Source organism: Bufo bufo, chromosome 3, assembly GCF_905171765.1.
Source record: "Bufo bufo chromosome 3, aBufBuf1.1, whole genome shotgun sequence".
Classification (NCBI taxonomy): domain Eukaryota; kingdom Metazoa; phylum Chordata; class Amphibia; order Anura; family Bufonidae; genus Bufo; species Bufo bufo.
The window spans coordinates 95697107-95710384 of record NC_053391.1 but is presented as its reverse complement, the minus strand read 5'-3'; the positions used below and the strand labels follow the sequence as shown (position 1 = coordinate 95710384).

General features: G+C 43.3%; 1 protein-coding gene across 1 annotated transcript in view; it reads left to right on the top strand.

Moving 5' to 3' along the window:
* The window catches only part of PIGL (phosphatidylinositol glycan anchor biosynthesis class L), a 142734-nt gene extending 129561 nt beyond the window's left edge, over positions 1-13173 (top strand). The window contains exons 5-7 of the mRNA XM_040423361.1: positions 3526-3557; positions 10660-10793; positions 12831-13173. Coding sequence (XP_040279295.1) covers positions 3526-3557; positions 10660-10793; positions 12831-12956 — 292 coding nt within the window. The 3' untranslated portion in view covers positions 12957-13173. The remainder of the gene's footprint in view (positions 1-3525; positions 3558-10659; positions 10794-12830) is intronic.
* The last annotated feature ends 105 nt before the right edge of the window (positions 13174-13278 follow it).

Below are 13278 nucleotides of genomic sequence, written 5' to 3'. Positions count from 1 at the left end.
AAAATGAGCACCTACCTGAGACAATCGCCCAAAAAAATAAAAAAACTATGGCTCAGAATATGGAGACACTAAAACATAATTTTTTTGTTTAAAAAAAGCTGTTATTGCGTAAAACTTAGATAAATTTAAAAAAAAGTATACATATTAGGTACCGCCGCGTCCGTATCGATCGGCTCTATAAAAATATCACATGATCTCACTCCTCAGGTGAAAACCGTAAAAAATTAAAACTGTGCTAAATAAATCATTTTTTGTCACCTTACATCACAAAAAGTGTAATAGCAAGCGATCAAAAAGTCATATGCACCCCAAAATAGTGCCAATCAAAACGTCATCTCATCCCGCAAAAAATAAGACCCTACCTAAGATAATCGCCCAAAAACTGAAAAAACTATGGCTCTCAGAATATGGAGACACTAAAACATGATTTTTTTTTTGTTTCAAAAATGATATTCTTGTGTAAAACTTACATAAATAAAAAAAAGTATACATATTAGGTATCGCCGCGTCCGTGACAACCTGCTCTATAAAAATACCACATGATCCAACCTGTCAGATGAATGTTGTAAATAACAAAAAAAAAACGGTGCCAAAAAAGCTATTTCTTGTTACCTTGCCTCACAAAAAGTGTAATATAGAGCAACCAAAAATCATATATACCCTAAACTAGTACCAACAAAACTTCCACCCTATCCCGTAGTTTTTAAAATGGGGTCACTTTTTTGGAGTTTCTACTCTAGGGGTGCATCAGGGGGGCTTCAAATGGGCCATGGTGTCAAAAAAAACTGTCTAGCAAAATCTGCCTTCCAAAAATCGTATGGCATTCCTTTCCTTCTGCGCCCTGCCGTGTGCCCATACAGTAGTTTACGACCACATATGGGGTGTTTCTGTAAACGACAGAATCAGGGCCATAAATATTGAGTTTTGTTTGGCTTTTAACCCTTGCTTTGTTACTTGAAAAAATGGATTAAAATGGAAAATTTGCCCAAAAATAGAAATTTCATCTCTATTTGCCAATAACTCTTGTGGAACACCTAAAGGGTAAACGACGTTTGTAAAATCAGTTTTGAATACCTTGAGGGGTGTAGTTTCTTAGATGGGGTCACTTTTATGGAGTTTCTACTCTAGGGGTGCATCAGGGGGGCTTAAAATGGGACATGGTGTCCAAAAAAACAGTCTAGCAAAATCTGCCTTCCAAAAACCGTATGGCTTCCATTTCCTTCTGCGCCCTGCCGTGTGCCTGTACACCAGTTTACGACCACATATGGGGTGTTTCTGTAAACTACAGAATCAGGGCCATAAATAATGAGTTTTGTTTGGCTGTTAACCCTTGCTTTGTAACTGTAAAAAAAATATTAAAATGGAAAATCTGCCAAAAAAGTGAAATTCTGAAATTGTATCTCTATTTTCCATCAATTCTTGTGGAACACCTAAAGGGTTAACGACGTTTGTAAACTCAGTTTTGTATACCTTTAGGGGTGTAGTTTCTTAGATGGGGTCATTTTTGGGTGGTTTCTATCATGTAAGCTTCACAAAGTGACTTCAGACCTGAACTGGTCCTTAAAAAGTTGGTTTTTGAAAATTTCTGAGAAATTTCAAGATTTACTTCTAAACTTCTAAGCCTTGTAACGTCCCCCAAAAGTAAAATGTCATTCCCAAAATGATCCTAACATGAAGAAGACATATGGGAAATGTAAAGTAATATCTATTTTTGTAGGTATTACGGTAATATGTATTATAGAAGTAGAGAAATTGAAACTTGGAAATTTGCTAATTTTTTTTAAAAAATTGCCAAATTTGGTATTTTTTATAAATAAAAATGATTTTTTTTTTACTCCATTTTACCAGTGTCATGAAGTACAATATGTGACGAAAATACTATCTCAGAATGGCCTGGATAAGTCAAAGCGTTTTAAAGCTATCACCACATAAAGTAACACTGGTCAGATTTGCAAAAAATGGCCTGGTCCTGAAGGTGAAAATGAGCCCGGTCCTTAAAGGGAACCTGTCACCCTGTTTATACATATAAAAGTAAAGTTACCTTAAAACTTTTCTTCTCTTACTCTTTCAATTGATGAATCCATAATAACAGCCCCCCTAGTTCCCAATATTTCGCCGCCTGAACGCTTTCCCGCCTTTATCCTCATTATAATACTTTCGTTTTCACAGCCACGTCAGCGCCTATTCCCCGCCCCCTTATGCAAATAACCTGCATTAGTTCTCGTTCTTTCTTCCTAAGTCTCGCGCATGCCCTCTCCTGAATTTTTCTGTAACCAATCATATCGTTCCTTTTCTGTATCCTCTCCCTCACGCCACAACATCCTAGAAAGTTCCCAACAATCCTGTTCCTCAGCCATAGTACATCCTGCGCGAGAGTTCCTACCTCACTGCGATCAACTGTTACGCTGGGTTCAACGTAAATGGCGTTGCGTTCCAAAACAAACGCAGCCTCGTTTTCAGGTTTGTAATTACTGCGCATGCCCGAGATTTCTGAACTGTGGGCGTTTCTAAGGCGGAGTAGAGGAACTTGACTCCAGAAAGATATGACTCCTTACGGCTGCTAGTAGTAAGATATGACTCTTTTGGGTGTATTTACATATGTGGCGGGAAATAAATAAAAGATGATTTAATAGTTATACAGGCGGCAGATTTAAATGTAACTAAAATATTTGTGATTGGGGAGACGTACTAAAGATTTTGGAATGATTATTTAGATAGGTGAAGTCCAGGTGACAGGTTCTCTTTAATGGGTTAAACAGCACATGCAGGGAGATGAGAGGCAGACTGAAATGCAGAGGAGATGTAAGATCCAACAGACTCTGTGCAAAGGGACACTCCCAAAACAGGGGCAAAGAAGTTTCCTCTGTGAATGGTTACCTGGGGTAGTAGCAGGTTTTACTAAGTTTTCAGGCATGACCAAAGTGTTAGGGCGGCCATACACATTCAATAGCTGTTGGCCGAACGATCAACTATCTCTCCTGACTTTCTCCCAGCTGCCCCATACACATGCACATTCAGCTCGGCCAAATGTGTATGTGTATTTAATAGGGGAGAGGAGAAAGCCACAGCTAGAGACTTCTCGTGGTGGCTCCTCTCCCGAGAGGACAAGAGGATCAGGAGAAAATATTCATTTTGCCCGATTATTGTCTCCCTCAGCATCTTCTCTCGGGGGAGAATCCGGAGCTCCCCATACACATTATCCACCGAGAATGGCGAGTTTGGCCAACAATACACTTATGCATATGCAGGCCTTCAAAGAAAAAGAAAACATAAATGATTTTAAAATGGTGGATGCTTTCTTTACCCATCTAATTGGGCGAAAGACAACAACGAGTATTTCTGGGTAAGAAATAGCATTAGAGAATATTTATATAGATAGGTGTACACTGGGGCAATGCTAGGCATATACGCTGGAAGAGCATTACTAGTATTCTTGTAGACATGATTTTTGTGGTGTTTAAGTGTTGGTTTCTTCATGTTTTGAGCTCTACATCAATTAATGTGTCTTCCTCCCTTTTTTCATAGATCCCTCCACAGCTCTGGAAAGTTACCTGAAGGTATGACTTATGTGCTTTTATTTACATGCGTAAGGCAGAGTTCACACTTAAGTTATTTGGTCAGTTATTTACTTCAGTTAGGCCCCATTCACACGTCCACAATTTCGTTCCGCAAAAAATGCAGGCCCATTCATTTCTATGGGGCCGCACGATGTGTTGCCCGGATACGGAATTGAGGACCCGCACTTTCGGGTCCGCAATTCCGCTCCCGGAAAAAATAGAACATGTCCTATTCTTGTCCGCAATTGCGGACAAGAATAGGCATATTCTATTAGTGCCGGCGATGTGCGGTCCGCAAAATGCGGAACGCACATTGCCGATGTCTGTGTTTTGCGGATTCGCAAAACATGCTACGGACGTGTGAATGGACCCTTATTGTGAGCCAAAACCAGGTGTGTGTCAAAAACACAGAACAGGTACAAATTGTTCCATTATGGCTACATGCACACAACAACAATGGACAGCAGCCGACAGTCAAGCATGGAGTGAACACAGGGAATACAAATGATGCTTCGGGGACTTCATGCTTTGTGCAGTCCTGTAAATGTCTGCTATAGACCTGACGATGATATTAACCCTGTATATGTACGGTGTTATGCGTCTGTGGGTGTATGGATCGGGCCCACCTCATACATGGCGGGTGCCGGCTGTATGATACAGCCGCAAATAGCGGATCCGTGTTCCTGTTTTTTTTACATCCACATCCGTTCCGTTTGTCTGCAAATTTTGTAGGTTGTGTTTCCGTGTGTCTTCAGGGTTTCTTTGCGGTCCGCAAAAAAAACCTGAAGGCTGTAATTCTTATAATTTCATATATATACAGGTTTCCCAGCAACCATCCGCAAACAAAAACGGATGCGGATGACATACGGATAGCTTCCGTTGGTCATCCGCATTTTTTTGCGGACCCATTGACTTCAATGGGTCCGCAAAACATTTATTGCGGACAAGAATAGGACATGCAATACTTTTTTTTGGGGGACTGGAAACACGGACAGCGGACGCGGAAAAGAAATGGTTGATTACACCACAATTTTAACGGCTCCATAGAAATGCATGGCTAACCATCCGATCAGCCCAAAAAAACGCTGAGAAAAACAACGCGTGCATGTAGCCTATACCTAATCTATGAGTAGGGTTCATTACTGAATTTGGCTCCAATAACTGATGGAAATAACTGAAGTGTGAACTCAGCCTTAGGGCTCATGTACAAATTGCGGAACCTCAAATCACGGAAGCTGCCCGTGTGCCTTCCGCAATTTGCGGAATGGAACAGGCGGCCTATTGTAGAAATGCCTATTCTTGTCCGCAAAACGGACAAGAAAAGGAGTGCTGTCCGCATCTTTTGCGGCCCCATTGAAGTGAATGGGTCCGCACCCAAGCTGCAAAAACTGCGGCTCAGATGCGGACCAGAACAACGGTCGTGTGCATGAGGCCTTAGGGTCCAATCACACGTCCGCAAAATGGGTCCGCATCCGTTCCGCAATTTTGTGGAACAGGTGCTGACCCATTCATTTTCAATGGGCCTGGAATGTGCTGTCCGCATCCGCGGATCGGCACTTCCGTTCCGCAAAAAAATAGAACATGTCCTATTCTTGTCCGCAATTGCAGACAAGAAAATACATTTTCTATGAGAGTGCTGGCGATGTACGGTCCACAAAATGTGGAACGCACATTGCCAGTGTCCGTGTTTTGCAGATCTGCAATTTGCGGATCCGCAAACCACATACGGACGTGTGAATGGACCCTTATGGTTCATGCACACGACCGTTGTTGTTTTGCGGTCCGTTTTTCATAGATCCGTTGTTCCATATCTGAGTTTTTTTTTCCTCTGATTTAAGTCCTCTTCCGTTCCGTTTATTCCACAAAACATAGCCGTATGGTTTCCGTATGCGATCCTTTTTTTTACGGATCGGAAACAGTAACTTATTAATCACCAAACACATGAGCAATATGGGCTGGGCATAGCATTTCTACAGTATGGATCCGCAAAATACGGATGACATACGGATGCGTTCCGTATTTTTTGCGGACCCATTGACTTGAATGGGGCCTTGGACCGTGATTTGCGGACAATACTAGGACATGTTAACGTAATGCACACGGAGTACCTTCCGTTGTTTTTGCGGACCCATTGATATGAAGGGTTCCGCATACAGTCCGCAAATAAAACAAAACAAAAAAAAACGGAAGCGGAAAGAAAATACGTTCGTGTGCATGAGCCCTTAGACATATTATGCCCAGACCTCCTTCAATTCTACTGGATGACACTTAGATCACTTTAAGCTTCTGCGGAAATTTAAATGAAATGTGTCATAAGAAAATGACTTTTTTCCCCCCTACATTTTTAATTCACTATGTTTAAAATAAAAATCCTAAAAACATTAAATTTTCACACTAGTCTTAAAATATGTTTTTTGAGAGCACACATATGGGCATCAGGTGGTGCATGCGCACTTCGCTCAACGAAGCCGCTGCCAGGAGTCCGCGGCGCATCAGGCTGAGCCTAGTGCGTAGGCGCCGGATCTAGCAGAGGGATGGAAGGATTGAAGGAGGCGGGGCTGAGGTGAGGAAGGCGGCGCTGGGCATCAGACGGCGAGGGGTGCGGGCTGGCACCCTGGGTTAACGTAAAACCCCTTGGGCACCTTAGGTAGGTGAGTGACAGCTTATAAAAAACTGTTTTTTGGGCTAATAGAGCCACAAGCAGGTTTAATAAGGGCAGTTTAGGATTCATGTTATTAGTACGGACCTGGCCATATGTTTAGCTTATAGGGCTCAAATCTCATGACAGAATCCCTTTAAAGGGGTTGTCTCACTTCAGCAAATGGCATTTACCATATAGAGAAAGTTAATACAAGGCACTTACTAATGTATTGTGATTGTCCATATTGCTTCCTTTACTGGGTTGATTCATTTTTCCATCACATTATGCATCGCTCGTTACTGTCACGGTAGGTGAGGGAAGGGAAGCAAACCAAATACAACAAAAGCAACAACACACCAGGCTAGGCCCCAAAGCTAGGGAACAGGGAAAGGTCACCACCTGACAATCCCTGAGTCTTTCCCTTACTACTGACAACATGAGCAAATCCTAAAGGTGGAAGTGCTCATGCGCTGGAACCTAAGCCTAGCTGAAACTGTAACAAACCCTCAGCTAGGGAGCTGGAGATAAGACAACCGGTTCCTAACGCTTGATGCAGGAACCAGCATCTTCCTGAGGCCTAGCCAGAACAAACAACAAAAGGGAAGGAGTAAGACTTAGCTTAAGACGGACGGGGAGCAGGAGATCCACCAAACACCAGCTGAGAACTCCAGAAGCAAATATAAACCGCAAGGGCTATAGTGAGAGGCGGGTATAAATAGCACCACTAAATAGCTAATGAGCAGAACCTGTGGGGAGGTGGGATCCTGCCCAAAACCACAACAAAGAGAAACAGAACACTCTGTCAGATAGACTCACGTGTAGCAAGTCTGTCAGATCTTCTCAGGCCTCTCACAGGGCAGGGCGTGACAGTTACCATGGTTACGACCACCCTGTAATCCAGCATCGGTGGCCGTGCTTGCACACTATAAGAAAAAGGGCCGGCCTATGCGCACTCCCACAGTCCCAGCCACCAGAGAAGCCGGTGCTTTTTTCCTGTAATGTGCAAGCACAACCACCGCTGCTGGATTGCAGGGTGGTCATAACCATGGAAACGAGCAGTGTATAATGTGATGAAAAAATGAATCCAGCCAGCAAAGGAGGCAATATGGACAATCACAATACATTAGTAAGTGCCTTGCAATAACTGCATCTACATAATAAATGCCATTTGCGGAAGTGAGACAACCCCTTTAACTCCTCCGGCATCTGCCATCGGGGGACAGGCATGAGATTCCCAAACACATTAGCTGGTCGTATGGTACTGCCAAAATCAATGGGTTATGTGTATGCCCAACTTTAGCCAATGTAAGTGCGACTAGCCGCTCTAAAGATGTGCCAGTGGCTGTTGCTGGGAGATAAATTCGGTGCATCTTTAGACTGTTCAGTCTAAGTTGCTATTACTTATTATTGGACTTACTATCAAACAGACTTTAATACAATTTTGGTGCTCATTGTCGCACCGTAAGCCACACCCCTTAACACAGCGTCACAAAACATTGTCAGATGAGGCGAAAAAGCGGTGCAAGACAAGTACGCCTTTATTTTGGTGCAAATTGCACCAGAATTCTGGTGCATTTTAACTAGTAAATCTCCACCGCTGTGTTCAGTAGATGTAAGCGGTGTCATTTTACGTGTCTACCAGTGGATTTAAAGCTGGAAATCACTTTCAGTCCAAGCGCTGTACCAACGTGTTTTAGCGCTGTATAAAGAGACCCTTTAGGCTAGGTCTACACAACGACATTTGTTGCACCTATGTCGCGCGACAATTTTTATAATGATAGTCTATGGTGTCGCGCTGTGACTGCGACGCGACAGTTGCAAAACATTTGAGATGGATTTTTCTGCAACAGTTGCAGCATGTCGCATTGCGACAGCATAGACTATCATTATAAAAATTGTTGCGCGACTTATTGTCGTCGTGTAGACCTAGCCTTACCCTTCTCCTCCATCGATGGTTTCCAGAATGGAGCTGTAGTAGCTCTGCCATTGCAATGCTGGCGTGCTGTGTGTGATTTCAGGTCATGTCTATGAAGGAGCGATATGATATGTTAATGATTAGTTCATATCGGCAGCACTTTTAACCCCTTAAAGACCGGGCCTATTTTCATTTTTACATTTTGGAATTTTCCTCCCCACGTTCCAATAGCCATAACTTTTTTTTTTTTTCGTTCACATAGCCATATGAGGGCTTATTTTTTGAAGGACAAGTTGCATTTTTTTTTAATGCCACCAGTTCATTTGCCATGTTTGTATTGTATTATAAAACGAGAAAAAATTCTTTGTTTGGCAAATTTACAAAAAAAGAAAAGAATTCTGCCAAGGTTTTTGGGGTTTTGACATCACAGCGTTCACTATGCACTAAAAATTACATGACATCCTTATTCTGTGGCTCAATACAAAACTTGAATAGATGTTGTTGTTTTTTTTTTTTTTTTTTTTTTTTACTACTTTTAAAAAAATACAAAATTTTGAAAAATCTAAATTTTCTTTGCATCGCTATATTCTGACAGCCATAACTTTTTTATATTTCGGTCTACAGAGCTGTACGAGGGCTTTTTTTTTTATAACAAACAGTCGTTTTTATTGGTACCATTTTTGTTGTATGCACAACTTTTTGATTACCGTTATTTAATTGTTTGGGGGGGACAAGTTGACAAAAAATGGCATGGCGATATCCAATATGTTTATTTAAATTTTTTTATTGTTTTATATAATTTTATATGTAAAATTGGAAAAGGGGGTGATTAAAACTTTTCATATATATATATATTTTTTTTATTATATTTATTTTTCACTCTTTCTTATAACTATTAGATCCCTTAGGGGCCTAGTACATAGGATCTTTTGATCCCCTCTCCTGTTTTCACCCTAATAGAGGTCTATTTTTACACTCTCCAGTCTGAGCTATGCTTCGTGCATAGCCCAGTATGGAGAAAGCCTTGGCAGTCCCGGATCACTTCAGCAGCATCTAGGCGGCCATGGCAACCGATCGGAGCCCCGCAATTTCACTGTGGGGACTCCGATCGGAAGGCAGAGGGAACCTCATCCCCCTGCCTTCACTCAGAGATGCCGCGATCAGCGTTGAATGCATGCGGCACCTGAGGGGTTTAAATGACAGGGGTGGCGCGATCGCTGCGTCCTGTCTGTGCGGGCGGGTGCCGGCTGTATCATACAGCCGGCACCCGCCATGTATGAGGTGGGCCCGATCCATACACCCACAGACGCATAACACCGTACATATACAGGGTTAATATCATCGTCAGGTCTATAGCAGACATTTACAGGACTGCACAAAGCATGAAGTCCCCGAAGCATCATTTGTATTCCCTGTGTTCACTCCATGCTTGACTGTCGGCTGCTGTCCATTGTTTAACCCATGGCATGCCAGCCTGTAACTCTCTAGCTGCAATAAGTCACCTTTCTTCTTACCCATGAACAGCATTACAAAATGTAGAATGGAAAAGCATTTTTCATAGGAGAAGTAAGTCCGTAGTCTCCCGCCCTGTGCTATCTGCGATCCCATGGAAAGAGCTCCATCTCTTGGATAATTTCAGTCATTATATGGAAATGTTACTGCTTTTATCTCCAGTGACGTCAATAGCAGGCGTATAGCCGTGCCTTTATCGGGTCCATGTCAGGTCAGTGCCACAGTCCTGCTAAATATTAACACGGGAGAAACAGGCAAATGACTCTCTTTCCATTCATTATAAGTAATCATTGATGGAGATGATTGAAATGTGTATCTGTTCACTGTAGGGGGCTTCAGAGGCTCCGTAGTCCCGTAGGACCTCATATAACGGCTGTATAATGAACATCTGTATCTATATAGTATGTAATCCCACCCGCCAGATCCTAAGGGTACGGCCTGAAGGTGTAGCTGGCCACACGCGTCCAAGCCACGGCTACCCACAGCAGCCAGTGACAACACAATTCTGCTGGGCATGGCTTGGCTTGGACGCATGCAACCAATTAGGCCGCACCTGAAGGGCGCCGTGCCAAAATTCCACCGGTAGCCCCGTGACGTAGCTGCAGTTCATGGGCCAGTGGTTCCAAGCCGTGACCGCCAAGAAAGGACAATGCCGCTCAGTGGGACTAAGGCACCAACGGGTCCACAGCATTCAAAGTGAACAACCGAGGCAGAAACTGCTGTCAAAATCCGCCGTGTAAACAGGCCCTTAGAGATTTTCCAAAATATTTAATTGACAAGTAAATAATTTCTTTTTTTCCCCCCTTGTGTTTGGAGGTAAATAACTTATTCAGGATTCAAAAATCGTGGCTGAGTCCTTCCAAAAACAGCTCCAGACCTGTCTACGGGTGTTGTGTGGTATTGCAGCTCGGCTCCATTCACTTCAGTGGAGCTGAGCTGCGGTATCAGACACTGTTTCTGGAAGGAAGCAGCCATGCATTTTACACCAAACTGCATAAATCTAACGGGTGGTCTGTCCATGTTGATCTGTGCAGGGTGCGCTGTTCTGGTGCTGGAGTCTGTCAGCGTATTCAGGAAATACATCTCGGTACTCGATCTACTGCTGAGCTGGCTCTGTGGCCAAGACGTGCTCTTTATATCATCCGGACGGCAGTACAGACAGGCCAAGGTAACACTAAAAATGTAGGCAAATGTCTAATAAACTTTGTTTAAGGTCCTCTCAGTTTTCAATGTCTCCTCCAGCCCTTCCAGTCAGTGAATGACATCCAGGGTTTGCATTCAGTAGATGAAATCCCACATGTGCAGGAAATTTGTTGCCACCACACCCGGGCGATTGGGGTTGGGAAGAAGGAACCGTTCTTGAGATAGGTGAAGGTCCCGGAGGTGTGATCCACATTAATCGGGCATTTATATCAAATCCTCTTGATATGCCACAACTGTTTATAATAAAGGTATCAGAATAACCCTTTAAATGGCCAATCCAATCTGGGACATTGATGCCATATTGCTAGAATATGCCATCAGTGTCAGATAGCGGCACAACGGGGCCCTCAAAGTGAAGGATAGCACACTGTGCATGTGTGACTTGCTCTCCATTCATTGCTATCGGACTTTCTAAAATAGCCGAGAGAACACACTTGGCTATTTTTGGAAGTTTCATAGTGGTGAATGGACAGCAAGCCATTAAAGCATGGCCACCTCTTCACTGACCACTATAGGTCTGGTGGAAATAGCCAGGCCAGCCATTTTCAGATGGCTGTCATAATGTGGCTCCCAGTATTAATGCCCCTATTAGTGCCCCCCAGAATTAATAATGCCCCCATTAGTGCCCCCAGTAATAGTAATGCCCCCATTAGTGTCCCCCAGAATTAATAATGCCCCCATTAGTGCCCCCAGTAATAGTAATGCCCCCATTAGTGCCCCCCCAGAATTAATAATGCCCCCATTAGCACCCCCCAGATTTAATAGTGCCCCCAGTAATAGTAATGTCCTATTAGTTCTCCCCATTAATATTAATGCCATTAGCACCCTCCCAGAATGAATAGTGCCCCCATTAGTGGCCCCAGTAATAGTAATACCTCCATTAGTGCCCCCCCCCCCCCCCCCCCAATATTAATAATGCCTTCGTTCTCTGCTTGTGCAAAAAAAAAAAAAAAAAGAACTCGCCTCACCCATTTGATCTCACTGCAGTCAACACTCGCTGCTTCCAGTCAATGCTGTGAAACGTCATCACGCTGGAGCACAGGTCCTGACCCCGGCGCCATCAAATGGATGAGCTGAGTTTTTATTTTTTATTTTTTTCCTTAACACAAGGGGGGAGTTAAAGGCTGTACTAATGAGCACTTCACAATGGAAGCGCTCATTAGTAACAGTCCATATAGGAATACTGGCCGGTAGAAAAAGATTAATGGCACCGGAAGGGGCATTAAATTACTGGCTTGGCCAGTGAGTTACCAGCCAGATGGCAACCCTAAATATTTGAGGTTGGTTCTCCTTGAGTCTCCGTTGGCGTACTTTGTGCCAGATTTATAAAACAGCACAGGTTGCTTTAAAAGGGTTACCTGGGTAAAGATAATGATGACCTATCCTTGGGATAGGTCATCATTATCACATTGGCGGAGGTCCAAGTTCTGGCACCCCGCCGCTCAGTTGTTTCAGGGAGCCGCTGTGCTCACAGGAGGTCTGGGGAGCGCTGTGGGCTCCTTGCAGCTTACCAAGCACAGAGCCATACATTTTATAGCGGCTGTGCTTGGTATTGCAGCTCAGCCCTATTGACTTGAATGGGCCTAGGCCATGTCACCGATGAAGGGTAACGTCACATGGCCTAGGAAGAGGCCACGCTCTCACGGAGCTCCCGACCTCTTCTAACAGCTGATCAGCGGGGGTCCCCTTTAGATTTGGAGCATCTAGAAACACTTTTGTCTACAACTGCTGCTCCATTTTTCTACACCACCTCCCTGATAAAATGGCTTTTTTGCAACAAATTTTTTTTTCAAGTCTCACTAATAAATCCCCTCATTAATATAGCTAATCAGTCCCACTTTCCCACTTATTTTTCAAAACAGGAATAAGTGGTGCAAAAAGTTGCAAGAGCCCTATTTCGCAACTTTTTGAAGACAGAATACTGGGGTGCGGGGTTGATAAATTCCCCCCAGGTACTATATTTTAGAAATGGATTTCCCATGCAATATTTGTTGTGTTTCAGGAGGCAATGCTGCACCATCAGAGTCAACTGCTGTGGTTTCGTCACATCTACCTGTTCTTCTCGCGATACATGATTATCAACTCATTGCATTTTTTACAAGACAAGAAAGCAGAAAAGGACAGCTGAGCATTCTCCGCTATCATTGATTGTCTGCCAAGCAGTGGACTTTCCTCTGTACATCGCCGCCCTGGCATCCATGTTACATCGTTTTAATGGAAAACGTGGCTTCTAGCCCCAGATGCTTATTGGTGGCACTGACTACACTACTGGGGGTTTTTTTACCTCAAAATTTTTAAATAAAAGAACTAGATAACCAAAATGGTACATTTCCAAGGGATTTGAGTATACATTTTGTTTCTTTAAAGGGATTTTCTGGTACTTTTATATTGATGTCCTACCTCGTCATAGGTCATCGATGTCAGATCGTTGTGGATGAGACTTCCGGCAC